The sequence below is a fragment of the Taudactylus pleione genome, unplaced genomic scaffold (genome assembly GCF_031769625.1).
Source record: "Taudactylus pleione unplaced genomic scaffold, aTauple2 ptg000218l, whole genome shotgun sequence".
In the NCBI taxonomy this organism is placed as follows: domain Eukaryota; kingdom Metazoa; phylum Chordata; class Amphibia; order Anura; family Myobatrachidae; genus Taudactylus; species Taudactylus pleione.
This window is the reverse complement of record NW_028284620.1, coordinates 11011484-11029224: the sequence shown is the minus strand read 5'-3', so window position 1 is coordinate 11029224 and position 17741 is coordinate 11011484. Positions and strand designations below refer to the sequence as shown.

The following is a 17741-nucleotide window of genomic DNA, read 5'->3' as shown; positions in this document are numbered from 1 at the left end:
TCACATCTGACAAAAGCTTTATAATGCCACCGAAAAAAATCAATGTACAAGGTGCCAAATGTACATCTGAGCAACACTCCTGCTAGCATCAATGTAACAATATAATAGTAGATCTGAGCAAAACTCCTGCTAGCATCAATGTAACAATATAATAGTAGATCTGAGCAACACTCCTGCTAGCATCAATGTAACAATATAATGGTACATATATCTAAGCAACACTCCTGCTAGCATCAATGTAACAATATAATAGTAGATCTGAGCAACACTCCTGCTAGCATCAATGTAACTATATAATGGTACATATATCTAAGCAACACTCCTGCTAGCATCAATGTAACAATATAATAGTAGATCTGAGCAACACTCCTGCTAGCATCAATGTAACTATATAATGGTACATATATCTAAGCAACACTCCTGCTAGCATCAATGTAACAATATAATAGTAGATCTGAGCAACACTCCTGCTAGCATCAATGTAACAATATAATGGTACATATATCTAAGCAACACTCCTGCTAGCATCAATGTAACAATATAATGGTACATATATCTAAGCAACACTCCTGCTAGCATCGATGTAACAATATAAAAGTAGATCTGAGCAAAACTCCTGCTAGCATCAATGCAACAATATAATGGAGGATCTATCTGAGCAACACTCCTGCTAGCATCAATGTAACAATATAATGGTAGATATATCTATCTGAGCAACACTCCTGCTAGCATCAATGTAACAATATAATAGTAGATCTGAGCAAAACACCTGCTAGCATCAATGTAACAATATAATAGTAGATCTGAGCAACACTCCTGCTAGCATCAATGTAACAATATAATGGTACATATATCTAAGCAACACTCCTGCTAGCATCAATGTAACAATATAATAGTAGATCTGAGCAACACTCCTGCTAGCATCAATGTAACTATATAATAGTACATATATCTAAGCAACACTCCTGCTAGCATCAATGTAACAATATAATAGTAGATCTGAGCAACACTCCTGCTAGCATCAATGTAACAATATAATGGTACATATATCTAAGCAACACTCCTGCTAGCATCAATGTAACAATATAATGGTACATATATCTAAGCAACACTCCTGCTAGCATCGATGTAACAATATAAAAGTAGATCTGAGCAAAACTTGTGCTAGCATCAATGTAACAATATAATGGAGGATCTATCTGAGCAACACTCCTGCTAGCATCAATGTAACAATATAATGGAGGATCTATCTGAGCAATACTCCTGCTAGCATCTATGTAACATATCCATAGTTTACCATGTGGATACTACTGCAGAATAAGAGGAAATCCTCAGGTTACAGTTCCCATTTCTCTAAACATAAAACTAGACTTTCATTTACAAACATAGAATTGTGAGGCACAAAGGAAACTTACATGTCTATCTAATATGCCCCTCAGTTTTTCTCTAATATTTCCTTCTCTGACTGATGTATTTGAAGCTTCTATCCAGTCCCCTCTGTCCCTTATCTCCTCTAGGCTGCAAATATTCAGCTAAGTTCTCCCCAGTTCTGTTTATCAGCCTAACTAAGCACTTCTATGAAATATTTTGTATTTTATTAATGTCTTTTGGAGACAAGGCCACCAGACTGTATACAATAATCAAAGTGTGGTCTTCCCAGTGTCCTTTCAGTGCCAATATATTTGAGGTTCCTCAGTCCGAAAAAGCCACCCAAAGCTTTATTAATGTCCTTATTTCAGTAAAATGATTATAGAAACATATGTCACATGTATTACTGCTACACAATGGACGAAGTTTTTAAAATGCATAATGAAGATGGAGGGTTGTGATCTAGCCTGAGCCCCACATCTGTGCCCCTGACCCGTACAGAACCGTACAAACAGCGTTCAAACCTGAAAGCTGTTTCTACAATGTAAAAGGAAAGCAGTGGTTAGAATCTCCAGTAATGTCACCATATTGCTTCATGGTGACATAAACTGCAAAAAGGAATATATAAGTAAAGTATGTATCCCCTATCAGCTTAGGAAAAAAGCATTTAACGATATGTAAAAAAAATGAAATATTCTCATTCATCCACCTGGAGACGAAAACATTACTCTGGAGATGCCCCAAAGCTTCATATAGGAAAAGCTTGGAGTTCACTGCACTTGAAGAGTCTTCTCTTAGAGACTGCAACAATATTCACCGGGGAAATTAAAGAACACATTAAAGGATGAACGTTTGGGTCAATATGATATTTAATCAGCAGAAAACTTCTACTACCATGACAGGAAAGATCTACAGCCCAATAGCATGGGCGACAAGAGGATAGAAAGCAGCAAGTCCATCACTACATAAGATTACATATTGACCTGTGCCATCATAAAAGAGATCGCCAAACATAAGGTACAGTTTGGGTTACTAATGTACAGAACTAGGAGAATAAGATGTCACATGGCAAAGCCTGCATGACTACATGGGTAGCTTGGACTCCTTCTACAGTGAAGGCAGAATAATGTTGGTAGTGTAACGTTTACTGCTGCTACCCAAAATAAATGAGTCAAATAGCAGAACTTAGCAGTACTCTTTCTAACCCTCCTTGTCGAATCCCTTGCCAGAGAAAGGGGCCTATCAAGGCTGCATCGGTATATAATCAAAACTACATCCAAAGCCCCATATGAGGTGACTGACAAGCCCCAATTACAAAGTGTCACGTTTAACCTCTTGAGAAATATAAACGTTTAAGAAGCTGACAGCCAACAACCTCCTCAAATCTTCCTTTTGAGTTATAAGGGAATGAGAAGAGGTTGCATGACACATATTACATACAGGAAAGCAGGCTATGGCTAGGGGGACATAAGGTCTATATAGCAGTCAGCCTAAATTCTCCTGTTATATGAGCAAAGCATGTGTAGAATACAAATTCCCTTTCCCCAGGTGCAATGTGTTACACAGCTGTATGATAGCAGCAGACTGTCCTTGCAAGTGACTATAGACACTATTACATGTAATGACAGGTCTCATCATAAGTAACAGGTGGTGACATTTTAGTCTCAAGTTATAGATTAACCCCTTCATTGGTGAATGTCATATTAAATAGTGCCTGCCCAACAAGCTAATGGGACATACACACTAGACGTTCTGCTCCATGAGTGATATCGATAGTGTTTAGCCTTAATCTCCTGGGCTCTCCCGGGCAGATGACATTGAGCATACACACACGGTACCATTCACCTGATAACACTGATGACAGACATCGTGAACGACCCGTGGGAGTGCGCATCGTCCATCGTTTTGAGCATACACACTGGACGATATGAACAATATGAACGATATCGTTATCGTCCACTTTTATCGTATAGTGTGTATGCCCCTGAAGGGAAAGACCAGAACCATAAAGGAAAAAAGAAGAGTGAATAACACAGCTTAGCAGTAGGAGGGGGTTAAAGTACTATGGGGGAGATGTATCAAGCCTTGGTGAGACAAAGTGGAGAAGTTGCTCATAGCAACCAATCAGCTTCTGTCGTTTTTCTAGTACAGCCTGTAAAATGACAGTTAGAAGCGGATTCTTTGGTATGGGCAACTTCTATACTTCTCTCTCAGGCTTGATACATCTCCCCCTAAGGGAGGAGAAGAGGAGCTATGATTAGGGTCCATGCCATCTGTAGGCGGAGCTTAATCAGAGTACTGAATGTGTCTCCCAGATAACCGAAGGAGAAAAAACCAAGCATCTCTCTCTTTCTGCCCTAAAAATGTCAGTCCACCATGAGAAACCTGCGCACTCTAGCTATCATTATACTTAGGAGAACCAAGGAAATACAAATCAGTATCATTTTCTTGGATTTATCTAATCCTTTTTAAGTAACTACCCAGGGCTGATACTTGCCCTGAGGCTGCCCCTCCCATTGGAAGCAGTAACCACCTGTTCAGTGCACCGCACCATGCTGCTTACCTTAGCGGATGGGAGGGGAGTGCAGCATCCTCTACTCCTGAGGCTGGAAGTTTGGTGCAGTAGACTAGGACCACACTCAGAGTGTAATAACCACAATGTAGAGACAGCAGAGAGCAGCTTCACATGCAAACTGTGAAACCTTATTTGGTCCCAACCGCAAATGAGGCCATCTGTCTGTCTTACAGGTTTATACTGAACTGAATAGCATGACAATAATGACTTGTGTTACAACAATACAACTTACAATATCATTTGACTGCATCACACACACTTTTTTGACACGCACTTAACTCTTTGGCCAGCATATAACTGCATTCATAATGGAGGCGAGCATTCAATCAGCTGCGGGATTTACCCCACGACTAATTGCCAGCCAAAATCCCTGCGGCATGGGGAAAAGCTATTCAATAAAACAGCCTTCTTCCCGCGCCGAATAATCAAGACTCACGCGCGGAAACACACTGATTCTACGGAATCAATGGGTCTTTTCCTCACGCGCGAGCCCGATTTGGTGGTTTACACGTGGATCTAACCTCCCACCTCCATGAGCTGCAAGGTAAAGTCCGACTGCGGGGATCCGTGCGCGAGGAATCCTCGCTAATTGAATAAGTCTGGCGCGGCAATCAGCCACGGGATTTAATTGAATTTGCCCCTATGTGGCCAACCAATCAGCAATTTACTTATCTGTGTAATGCAAATTAGACAACAAAAGCAATTTTCAATGATTTAGTGCTGATTTGTACTTAGATGCAATGTCAGGAAGAGCTGCTGTTTTATACTCAGATGAATGTACTATGTGAGGTTTCAGAGGATTACATTTATCTGAACAGTAAATGTCACCCATGAACTAGAGGATATCACACATTATTAGAAGTTCACATTACTTATTCGCAGCTTGTGCTAAAAAAAAAAAAAAAAAGCAAAATTACCTGTCACTGGATTTATACTGAATTTTCCATGTTCATTGCCACTGATAATTTGATATGAAATTTCTGCATTGGCTTCAATATCTCTGCTGGTGGCATACACCTGGAGAACTTCTGTTCCGACAGCCACATCTTCTGACAAGGTTGAGCCGTATTCTCGGTGTTCAAACACTGGTGGATTATCATTAATATCCAAGACTGACACTGCAACCTTTGCAACAGAGAAGAGTTTCCTAGGCAAACCTTGGTCAGTAGCTCTGACAGTTAGGGTGTAAACGGCTTGCATCTCCCGATCTAGAGGCTTTTCCAGACTAATTATTCCAGACAACTCATCAATGGAGAATTGACCTTCTGCCGAGTGGATTAATGAATACTGCACCTTATGATTAAGGCCTGCAATGAAAGCATGCATTGAAACATTATAACAAATGCTTTAGCTATTTGGCAATACATATGATATGAAGTTAATTTAACCCATAAGTCAATGGAGTACTTTCACCATGTAAGTCGACAAAAGTCCCTTACCTGCAAACTAGATATTATTTTACTTGCATAGCTAGTCTTCTAATTAATCTACATAGATTGTAAATACATTTTTACTGCTTTGTTAAACCATGTAATTAAAAAACTAAATCTTTATGAGTCTGCTTTTACATGTACCAGCTGAGTGCCTGATTCTGAGAGAGCAAGTAACTGTGCACCTTGGTATTTATCCGGCATGCAAAAATGATAAATGTATTTGCACCCCTTGCATTTCTACATAGTTTGTCCAGACGCAAAGTTACTTGTTCTTTTTTGCTTACTCCCAAATCAGGCCCTAAGTGTGCACAAGTCTTTCCCATGCCTATGGCTGTTAGATCACTGTAGTTTACTTGTATTCATTATCTTATTCCTGTGGACTGCTAACTTTTGCACATGTTCACTTTTACTTTCCGAAAACATGCAGACATGTGATGATTCTCAAATTTTTAAAAGGTGCGGTTTCTATATATGGAGGCAATGATGAAAATATTTAGGCATCCAACATTGCTACTCCAGTCCTCTCCAGGGGGTCCTGCAGTTCCCTCTTCAAGCATGCGGAGTGAAGCCCAGTTTGGAACTTCTGTACCTGAAATTCCAAATGGGGCTTCTCGCTGCAAACACCAGCCCCTGTGTGAGCTCAGTATTCAGGAAAGGGTTAGCATAGGGATGGGTGGATGGATGGATATAGATAGATTATTTTTTCATTCATAAGGATGTGGAGTATCATGTTAAAAGCCTAAAAGTGTATTTGTCTTGTTGGTTCACAAAATCTACAAAGTAGTCACTGCATGCTGGCGCTGGTCTGCATTTCTTTATACAGCCAGTGAAATCCAACATATGTGCTAGGAAACCAACAATTATATTTGAAGAAAGATGAATATTGAAGCCTGCAAAGGAGATCAAGATCTGGAGATACAAAGGAAAAATAGTAAATCAGTCTATTAGCAAATATATGCAAAGTACAGATTACATGTCATAAGTAAATACCGGCATCAGCATCCATGGCCTGGACTCTTGTGAGTGGGGTTTTCGGTTCAGTGTTTTCAAATACAGTAACAGTGTAAGGATCTGCGGAGAACTCGGGGGCATTGTCATTTACATCTTCTAATGTCAACTCCACAGCAGCTTCACAGAAATTACCGCCTCCATCAGTCGCTTTCACTAGGAGGTGGTAGATCTCCTGGATCTCGCGGTCAAGAGGCGATGAGGTCATCAATTCACCTAGATGACAGGACAAAATAAAACGTTTTGAAACTGATCAAGAGAAAAGGAAAATTTAAACAAATGTGTCTTCAAATGTGCACCAAAGTATAATAGCCCGATTTAATCTCCTTGCTTAAAACCCTGGCAAAGATTCATAAAAGAATTTTTGTCCAATAAAATACTTTATTTGGAACATCTTTACTTTTGCTCTTAAATACCGATATAATATAGCGAGTTATGCTGTCCTGCATTAAATGGACACACACCCCATCCAATCAATCTAATCAATGTATTACAGCAGAAGCACCCTGCCCTTACATAATCATCTTACTATACTTCCCTTTGTGCAGAAATCCTTCCCTTTAACTCCTCAGAAAAGTCTGCAGCACAAATCTATTCCACTGAAATATTGAAGTACATTAACACTTTTAATGTTTCAACATATTTCAATTTATACAGCAAGAGACAGAGCTAAGTACTATTGAGAACGCCAGCAGTGAATTATGCAGGTTAAATTTTATTAATTTTCTTATTTTCCATAACAGCGACTACACACAAGGGGCCTCATTTTGTAGTTAGGAGTAAATCCAGCTAGGTTACAATATTGCACCTTGACAGAACCACGAAGAGCTGCCTGAGATCTACATATGCAGATGTATTCTGTTACGTGTTTATGTTAAGCATGAGACAAAGTGTAAAATAATGATTTATTGAGAATGCCTCAAGGAGTTAGTTTACAAAAATGCACAAAAGATAAATTAAAAATACACTTATAGACGTTAATAATCATTTGGTATTAATGAAGAGAGGCCATTAAAAATTCAACACAAATATTATTTCTTAGAGGCAGATGTACTAAGCTCTGGAAAGTGATACATTGGAGTGTGATAAACTACCAATCAATCAGCTCCTAACTATCATTTTTCAAACACAGCCTGTAAGATGACAGGAGCCGAGTGGCTGGTAGTTTATCACTTTCCATGGCTTAGTACATCTCTCCCTTAGTGTTGATTATAGCAGCTTAATGCATATTTGCAGACCCTGTGCAAAGTGCAGTGGCAGGCAGTTGAGCTACAAAGTTGCGATTCACAGTGAAACGCGTAATGACTCTGCCCAGTTCACTGCAGTAGTGGATGGAAGGCAGGCAATTGGAGGGCTTCCCAGACATTTCGGGAAATTAGGTATGGTCTAATGGTGGCACCTCCGGTTCTTCTGGTGTTTTAGCTGTAAAGCTGCACCATATGTTTATCAGGCATGTACTCCGTATTGTAAATGGATCTGGCAGTAGAGATCACTGATTTCTAGTAGCAGAGATCATGGACTGTGGCAAATTAACAGTTATTATGAATGTTAGGGATGCTAGGGACCATGATGTGATAGATGAGCTTGTATTTTTAGCCAAACATGTGTTTGAACTAGGGATGTGCAGGCTCGGATAGGTTCGAGTTTGCACGTGGAGTTCGGATTTTTCCCTCCAAAATAACGGAACTCAGAACGAGGCAAAACGTCATCTTACATGGACGAACATCATCATTCCTGGACAAAAGACCAGGAATGATGATGTTCGTCCATGTAAGATGACGTTTTGCCTCGTTCTGAGTTCCGTTTTTTTGGAGGGAAAAATCCGAACTCCACGTGCAAACTCGAACCTATCCGAGCCTGCACATCCCTAGTTTGAACCTTATTTATACTCCACGTTAATTGTAGAGTTTATCATAATTGTTTTGATCAGTACTCTTAGTGCTTAGATTGTGCACTCGCTTTTTCTGCATGGCACTACAAGTCTCAGCATGACAGCACCACTTGATATGCTAAAATTAGGGTCTGCTATCCAGCTACCCCCCCCCCACTCCTTTCCTATTTTAAGATCTATTTTACATGAGCCTATCAAGTTCCGCAATTAATACAACTGATGCAATTAAGTCTCTTTTCCTGAAGCAGGAAATTATACTTGGCTTCTCCCTCAGAAGAATTAACAGTAATGATGTCTGTAAGACATCATTAAAAGGTCAAAGCTAAGAGCGTTGAGTTTATTACATTTCTGGAACTCACCTGTAAATGGATTGAGGTGAAATTTCTCTGAGCCACGTCCGTGCAATGTGTAAATGATTTCGGCATTAGAGCGAATGTCGGCGTCGCTGGCTGAAACTTGGAGGATTACTTTCCCGGAAAGTGCATCTTCTGAAATGGTCTCAGCATAGGAATCCTGCAGAATAACGGCAGTGACACATTTGAAAAGGATATTAAAATAATTTTCCATTTAAATGTCAGTAATAATGCGTCTATAGAAGAGAATTAGTGTCGCCCTGAATGGGCAATGGAAGGTGAAGTATTAGCCAAATATGGCATCCAACTTACTGTTATTATTACTTAATTCCTCCATTTAATTGTTTTATTTTCATGTGTGACATTGTTACTTGTGGTGAAAGCTCCATCCACTGTGGGTATTGTATATATAGACGGTGCAATCCCCAGTGTTTTAAGAAACATGCAAACATCTGAAGTGTTGGCTGTTTAACAGCTTTATTGTGTTGCAACCTATTTGTCCAAATGATCATTACCTGGTATGAAAGTTGTACTTGTAGCACCCTAATACAGTCTTATAATGCTGAAAGTATTTTAGCTGAATGATTTATTTATTACATTATAAGTATGATAAAATATTGTTATCTGGAAATCATCCCTCGGTACCTTTCTTGGAGTAGCAGAGGTACAATACTAACCACTCAGCGCTGTGAAATATTTTCGCTCTCTTTTTAATTTCACCCTTACTGTAAATACAACCAAATGTTACAATGTATGTACCCCCCACAAGTTTTAGATGTGTGCACATTTCACTAATAAAAAAAAGGTGATGTATAATGGACACACCTGTGTATATAGGAGGAATTCAATTAAGGGAAATCTGTTTGCACGTCCATATGTGCACGGCAGCTGGCACACTTTACGGCAGCGGGATCTCGCACATAAGTGTTCACGACTCCATAGGGTAGAGAGCACTTTTGAGCAAATCGGGCATTCGACCGGCTGAGTGAAGGGTGTGAGACGGGCTGACGTTGCCTGCGTTTAAATGCTGCGGCAACAGCAATTTGCACGCTTTGCCTGCAACTGAATTTCCCCCTCTGTCTACATGATGTGCAAACCCTTTTCTTACAAAAATGACTGATCAATCAAGACAAATTATTATTTGTATCAGAGTCGCATACAGAGCAGCCGAATCTGAGAATTTGCGCACATTACCGAGGCGAACATGCAACTCTTTGGATCTGCAAACTATTCAGAGTAGCCCAGAAATCAGCTGAATTTCCACTTCCGGCAAACCTGGTGGCAATGGGGCTTTCGCATTTGCACGAGTGTCGTAAAAGTGTAAATTGGATTGCGGCCTATTCAGAGGTGATCGTACGATATCAGATAGAGTTCTTGGCCTATGGACAGAGCTGTTGCAAATGTCGGCTGTAATTCAATCACGCACAAAAAATGTTCTGGTGCTGCAGAGAGAAAACAGATTAAAGCAAACGCACCTTTTCACAGACTGGACTATTGTCATTAGCATCAAGGACCTTCACTTCAACCACAGCCTTGCTGGAGAAAGTTCCATCTGTTGCAGTTATGTTTAGCAGATAGTTGTCCTTCACTTCTCTGTCCAGTGGTTTTCTAACATACACCTTCCATTCATGTTGCATGTTTTTAATAGCAAACTGCCCAAGAGGATCCCCTCCTGGGACAAGAAACAGAAATCACACTTCAATCTAAATATCGACTACATAGAACGTGTACAAACAACAGCACTCATGGTAAAATATAAAGTACAAATTCAGCTTACATTACCGCCATCTAACTGGCTAATCAGACGTGGTGCTTCAGTGGTGCTCTCTGTAAGCGCCTTTCGTAATTAAGCTTTGGCAGGAATTAAATATTGAGGTCTAAGCAGTGCAGAGCCGGGAATAAATATGCATAAACTATCACTAGTACATGACAACTCGCGACCATAGGGTTTATGCAGTTAACATTTAGTTTCAAAGCTAAGGAAAATATCACTAATTATCATGTGATGAAAATAGGTAAGAACATGATAAGCGAGAGATAATATTTTGTAGTGAAGCTCCAGAGACAACTACAAAACTGTACTGAGGGGCAGGGAGGGGATAGGACTGCAATATTAACATTGACAATGAGATGAAAAAGAAATAAACCAATCTGGAAATACACTGAAGATAATTAGCTACTAACATAGCTTAAGAAATTCTTAGTTTCCAAGGACAATTTTTTTTTTTTTTTATAATACAGGAACAATACAAGCAAGGAAATAAACACTGCTTGTTTTAAAAGGCTTTGTGCAAAAATAAATAATATAATAATAATAATAATAATAATAATAATAATAATAATAAATGTTCTTACCTGTAATATACAATGTGGCTTCTTTATGGATATCCTCCGTGTCCTCATCTGTGGTACTCAAGATGGCGATCACACCACCTGGAGGGTCATCCTCACTCACTGTGCCTTTATAAATTTCTGCAGTGAAACGCGGCGGGTTATCATTCACGTCCATCACCGTAACCTCAATTATAGTAGATGATGACAGCACTTTATCCCCATGATCATAAGCAACTAATACAATGTTATACTTGTTCCTTTTCTCAAGATCAAGTTCACCAAGAGTGGTGACCCATCCAGTTTCCGGGTCCACAGAGAAAAGGTCTTTAATTTCTTGGGGGTCCTGTAAAGGCGCCAACATATATGAGACATACCTATTAAGTCCTGAATCCATATCTACAGCTTTAACTTGGATGACTTTAGATCCTCCAGGAAGATTTTCAACAACAAAAGCCTCATATGGATTTGCTTCAAAAATGGGTTTATTGTCATTGGCATCTTTAACCTGAATATTAACATCCACAGAAGAGATGACCTCATGCTCTCCATTAATATTTTGCGCTAACACTGAAAACTGGTACCATTTTGTTGCTTCATAATCCAATCCCTTCTCAAGTTTTAGTCGACCATTTTGCTTGTCAATAACAAAGATGTCATCAACATTACTTTCAGGTGTATTTCCTTTGATAATATGATATATTATGGGCTGGCTACTTTCTGCTCTGATAACATCAAGCTCTGTACCAATTGGCGTGTCTTCGGAGATACTTAAGGTATAAAATGGGTCTGAAAACTTTGGTAGCTGCACTTCGGGAGGGAGAATTCTAATGAAGACCGGGATGACACTCTCTCTGGGCGGTGATCCTCCATCTGTTGCTTTAACAAAAAAAGAAAAGTCTTCATCTTCTAATCCAACTAAACTTTCCTTTGTGGTAATTATTCCAGAGTATTGACTTATTTCAAAATTTTCTTCCACGCTTTCAGACTTTGCTTCGATCTTATAAGATATATCGGCATTTGCCCCCTCGTCACCATCTGAAGCCATAATTCTAACAACTGAAGTACCTCGAGGTATATCTGATACAATGCTGAGTTTGTACTCTGTGGCACGGAATTTTGGATCATTATCATTAGAATCTGTAAGGATGATATTGACAAAACAGAACCCAACATTTCCACCACCATCCTTTGCCATTATGCTTATAGGGATGACTTTACTGGATGAACTTTCTCGGTCAAGCTTTTCCGCTGTAAACAGCTGTCCTTTCTCGTTAATGTAGAAGTTATCCTTTGCAAACTCGTTTATGATGTGATATGAGACATGACCATAGATTCCTATGTCTTCATCTACAGCTTTAAGTTCAGTGACAAGGGACTGCACTGGAGAATTCTCAGAAAGCTCCACTTCATACTGACTTTGTCCAAATGTAGGACTATGTAAATTAGCACTCATTACAGCAATGTGTACCGGAGCTGAACTTCTGAAAACCCCATCAGAAACAGAGATATTGAGGATATAAAATGCTTTCAGAATTTCTTTCCGTAAATGTGAAACACTTACTATTCCACTTTTACTGTCAATAAGAAAATTCATATCTTCATTTCCAGAAACTATGGAATATTCTAACTTCTCAACATCTGTATCATCTGCATCTGTAGCTTTTACACAAGTTACAAAACTCCCTGGTCTTGAATGCTCACTTATTTTAGCTTCATAAAGTGGTTGGGTGAATTCAGGTGGATTATCATTGAGATCAGTAACATGGACACTAACAGTGGCGTCACTGCTTAAAGGAGGTATCCCACTGTCCACTGCTCTAACTAAGAAACTGTATACATGTAAATACTCATAATCCAGAGGCTTTGCAAGAACAATCTGTCCAGTGATGCTGTCCATATGAAAATACTGGGAACTATTGCTAGGGTTACTAACTATATGGTAAGACACTGCTTTGTTCTGCCCAGAGTCTGCATCGGTGGCCTTCACCTGCACAACAGGTGTTCCTACAACAGAAGCCTCAGACAAGGTGGCAGTATATGCTTTCTGCTGAAACACCGGTGAATTGTCATTGAAATCCTCCAGGATAAAATCCGTAAACACTTCGGCATGCGCTCCAGTGACAGAATCCGTTGCCCGAACTCTCAGCTTATACGCTGGATGGGATTCAAAATCAAGGGGTGCAACAACACTAATCACACCTGTGTTGAAGTTAATATTAAACTGATTGAATGGGTCACCATCTGTGATGCTGTATATTATTCGAAGCCCTTCTGGGCTGTTGGCTTGCACGTGCACGACAGGGCTGTGTAGCTGGGCATTTTCAGCTATCAGTGCACTGTAGAAAGGCTTTTCAAAAACTGGCATCGCTTTATTCATTACTGTAATGGGGACAACAACCTCTGCGGAATATGATGGGCTTCCTCCATCTTTTGCTACTACAGTTATGAAATATTCTTTATTAAAAGCATCAGGATCAAGCTGCTTTTTTAATGAGATTGCGCCAGATGGTCCAATTTGGAAATGGTCTGAATGTTCTTTTAAATAGTAATGTATCTCTCCATTTTTATCAATGTCTTTATCCACAGCAGTAACATAGCGAATGACATGACCCAATTCAGCGTCCGCCTGAACCATGGCATAATAGGGCAGATTAACAAAAACGGGGCTGTTGTCATTTACGTCTTCGATGACGATTTTCACCAAAACATGTGCTACTCGTGGGGGTTTCTGTTCATCCGTAACTTCTACAACTATCTCATACAAATCTCGCTGTTCCCGGTCAAATGGTATTCCTGTAGTTGAAAGAACTCCGGAAGTGTGGCTAACTTTAAATTGAATGTCTGGGTTAAGGATACGGAAAAACAAAGGCTCGTTGATCCGGTTGCCAACTGCATTAATAACAGTCAAAGTTTTTATCTGGGTGATGTTTTCTTTGACGGCTGCCGAGTAAGAACGCTGCGTGAATTTCAGAGTACTTTCTTTGCTTTCTTTCACATTGATTTTCACAGACGCAAGGCTAGAAAAGCGCCCATCAGAGGCTCGTACGGTTAGTTCGTATCGGCTCCTTAATGGAGTTGTGTTCTGGACAGTTATTATGCCTTTTAATGGGTCAATGGCAAATTTCTCTCCAATGTTACCTTCAACTATAGAGTACATAATTTCAGAAAAAGATCCAGAATCATCATCTGTTGCATTAACTGTAACCACTCGCACTCCCTTATATGTCGGTATCAAAATGGAAGCTTCATAGACCTCTCTTGAAAACACGGGAGCACAATCATTGATATCTACAACATATATAGTAACGTTGGCAGGATGTTCTGCAAATAACCGTGGATAGCCAATGTCATGCACCTGGACAGTGAAATGGAATATGTTCGTTTGTTCGTAATCCAAGCTGACTAAAGTGCGTATTGCACCAGTGCTGGGGTCAATGGCGAAATATTTGTGGACAGACGGCTCGACAATCTGATAAACAAGCAAAGCGTTTGCATCTCTGTCAGCATCGGTGGCCCTAATAACCAGTGGAGAGCTTTCAGCAGTTAAGACAACACTGTTGGCTGGAGCGGACTCACTGATGAGCCCTCTGTAGTCGGTTTGAACAAAGATGGGAAAGTTGTCGTTCTCATCGCGAAGATGCACAACAAGAGTCGTATTCGTGGACAAGCCAGCCATGTTTGTTGCTTGAATGGTAAGAGTGTATGATGGTGCCATTTCATAATCAAGATGCTTCTGAGTGATGACAACGCCAGAATTTGGGTTGATATCAAAAACATTCATTATATTTCCATCCTTTATTTCATGGGTGACAGAAGACTGGCTATAAGTAGAAAGCATTGCGACAAAGCTACCGATTCGTGCATATTCGCTAATTTCGGCAGAGTATTCCTTTTTCATGAATTTGGGAGCTGCATTGTCAGACACGGTCACAAGGATATGTACAGATGTTATCTGACTCATAGTAGGTACTCCATTATCTGAAGCTTTGATCACCAATTCGTATTGACCTTGAGTGTGTTGATCAAGTTCTTTTGCAGTCTTAATGATCCCTAGAACTGGATCAATTGAAAAAGCATTTGCTGTGTTTCCTGGAGAAAGAGAGTAAATTAAAAGAATAATAAACATCTTATCATACAATACTGAACAATACACAGTATGTTATGTGAGTGCATCAGCAAAACACAAACAGCCATGTACATTTCTACACTAAGGCTGGGTACACACTAGACGATGTGAACCGAAGCCCGACATCTACAGCAATGGTACCCAGCGGGGGAGCTGGCATTGGCGAGTGCACACATATTTGCCAATGCGGGCAGTGACGGAGCGAACGACATCCCTCGTTGGCCCTGCATGAAGGGCCGATGAAGAATGTCGCTAGTGACCGTCAGGAGCACGCATCATCAGCGACATAGTGATGTGCCCGATATGTTGGTCCGATCCACCGGATCAGATGACATATCGTCTAGTGCAGTGGTTCTCAAACTCGGTCCTCAGGACCCCACACAGTTCACATGTTTCAGGTCTCCTGGCAGGTGCACAGGTGTAGTCATTACTCACTGACAGTTTAAAAAATCCACAGGTGGAGCTAATTATTTCACTTGTGATTCTGTGAGGAGACCTGGAAAACATGCACTGTTTGGGGCCCTGAGAACCGAGTTTGAGAACCTGTGTGTACCCAGCATAAGGCCGCTGCAACTAGCAAAAGTGTGTCACTGTTTACTTATGTATTTAGAATATAGAGTATCATTTCTTTCCCCATATTACAAGCTTTGTGAACTTATTTTTCATATATTTAATTGGCTTTGTAAAACCCTGATTTTTGTAATTAAATCGCTCTGTGATTTGGTCACGGCAAATATCTTCCCGATTTCCAACCTACTGAGTTAGAAGTCGAGGTCTCAATACAAAAAGAAACTCAACTTGTTTTTCACGTATAGCTAAATAAATTAATGTACTCCAAAAAGAGAAAAAAAAACAATTCAGAAGTTGCTCGACAGATGATACCATGTTTCTGTGAAAGTCTGTCCCACACACAATATTATCTACAGATGAATAAAGAATATGTCATGTTACTAACAATGTATGTCATTGCATATATTACCTATATATCAGAATAAAGATCAACCTGTTTAAACAAAAGACAAAATCACATCATCATTTGTTGCAGTATTTGACCACTTTGAGTAGCCCTTATTGGAGTACCTGCCACTTACAGTTGGTACAAGTGAAAATAAAAATTAGTAAAAAAAAAAAAATATCCAAAGCTACAAGCATTTAGTACATTATTTAGTACATTATTATAAAATTGGGCTTTCAGAGAACAAATTTTGTGCATAATACACTGTGAGCGGTAACGTATGGTGTTTAACAAAACTCAACACAACGTAATTTTTCTAAAAAACTGTTTACATAGAAGCCAGCGTAGCATAACCATTACAAACTTCTGTAGAGTAACAAAAACGTAATATCCGTTACATATTTCCATGAGTTCTAAGGAGAATATATTTTACCTAATACAGCCAAAAGCTCCTGTATGAATATATAATGTTATTCAATCACACAGTCTAGTTTCTCAAGTAAAACTTGGTTGAGCAAAGCCCTTAAAATCACGATTATGCCATTACACAGTGCTCAGCAAAGCAAATGCGATTATCAGTATAGCTACTCAGTATGATTTTGATGAAAAGTATGTCATGTATTAACAAGAGGTCATTTGATATGAAATGTAATTCAAGTTTTATTAGTAGAATATTTTTCTTTTTCTTAAATTTACAGTAAAAAAATGGAAGAACATTTTCTAAAAAGCAATGATGAACAGAATATGAAATGCTTTATTCAAGCAGAGAGAATAACACTAGGGAGTTGGTAAATGATAATATCAGCGCTGACTGTTGTGCTATGAAAACTCTGCCGTCCTTAGTATAGAACATTACAGAGTCTATAAAATATCACAAGCATTTCAGGAATCCCTACGCTGCTCACTTGGAAGATTGACAGTTATAATTTATTCCTCCAGAATTTCGTTGGGAAAAATGTGACATTTAAACCCATTTTGCAGAAATGTGTCGCAGACATTCTTTCATCACAAAACCAACTGGCAGCTGCCTATTTACCATATACAATGCGCAGATATTAGTCAGAAGACAGGGTGCGCGTGCTGGCCACATGCTTTATTATCAAGCAAATTGCTATTTTTACATTTTACTGACAATGGCAATATTGCTAAATAGATGTACTTGATATTTACAGCCACCTACTACGTTTAGAAATAATTGTTTTTCCAAGGAACAAATGAATAAACATGCAGCGTTATAGGAAATAGGGCACCCTCGGAAAGACATTTCTTTGCTGGAGATTTCTATAGCACACTCCAGTGCTTTGATTTTCACCATTATTCATTTCTTAAGACTTAAATCATGAAACAAAACCCCATCGATTTTATTACTACTGCTTAGAAATCTTTCCTGTAGGTCAGTGGTTCCCAAACTTTTTTGAATCACAGCACCCTAGGATATCAGCATTGTTTTCACGGCATCCCTAAGTTTAAAGATTGTTATTGAGAAATTCAGAAAAAAATGTAGTAAAGTAGTAAAGTGAAGTAAATTGTGCTGACCTGTCATCCTTAGGGTCAGTTATGTGGTGGTGGACAGGTTTGTGCTTTTGTTTGTCCACATATTTACATTACACTGACCATAAAGAATTTGATTTGGTGCTGGACCACCAACCTGAGGCACCCCTGCAAGTGTCCCGAGGCACCCCAGGGTGCTACGGCGCA

The 17741-nt window shown here is 39.5% G+C and overlaps 1 protein-coding gene across 1 annotated transcript in view; it reads right to left on the bottom strand.

Annotated features, from left to right (window-relative positions):
* Positions 1–17741, bottom strand: part of FAT1 (FAT atypical cadherin 1) — a 191486-nt gene that overhangs the window by 39567 nt on the left and 134178 nt on the right. The window contains exons 10-14 of the mRNA XM_088478768.1: positions 10984–15051; positions 10104–10300; positions 8635–8788; positions 6367–6600; positions 4861–5250 (exon numbers count right to left, since the gene is read on the bottom strand). Of these exons, the coding sequence (XP_088334894.1) occupies positions 4861–5250; positions 6367–6600; positions 8635–8788; positions 10104–10300; positions 10984–15051 (5043 nt within the window). The remainder of the gene's footprint in view (positions 1–4860; positions 5251–6366; positions 6601–8634; positions 8789–10103; positions 10301–10983; positions 15052–17741) is intronic.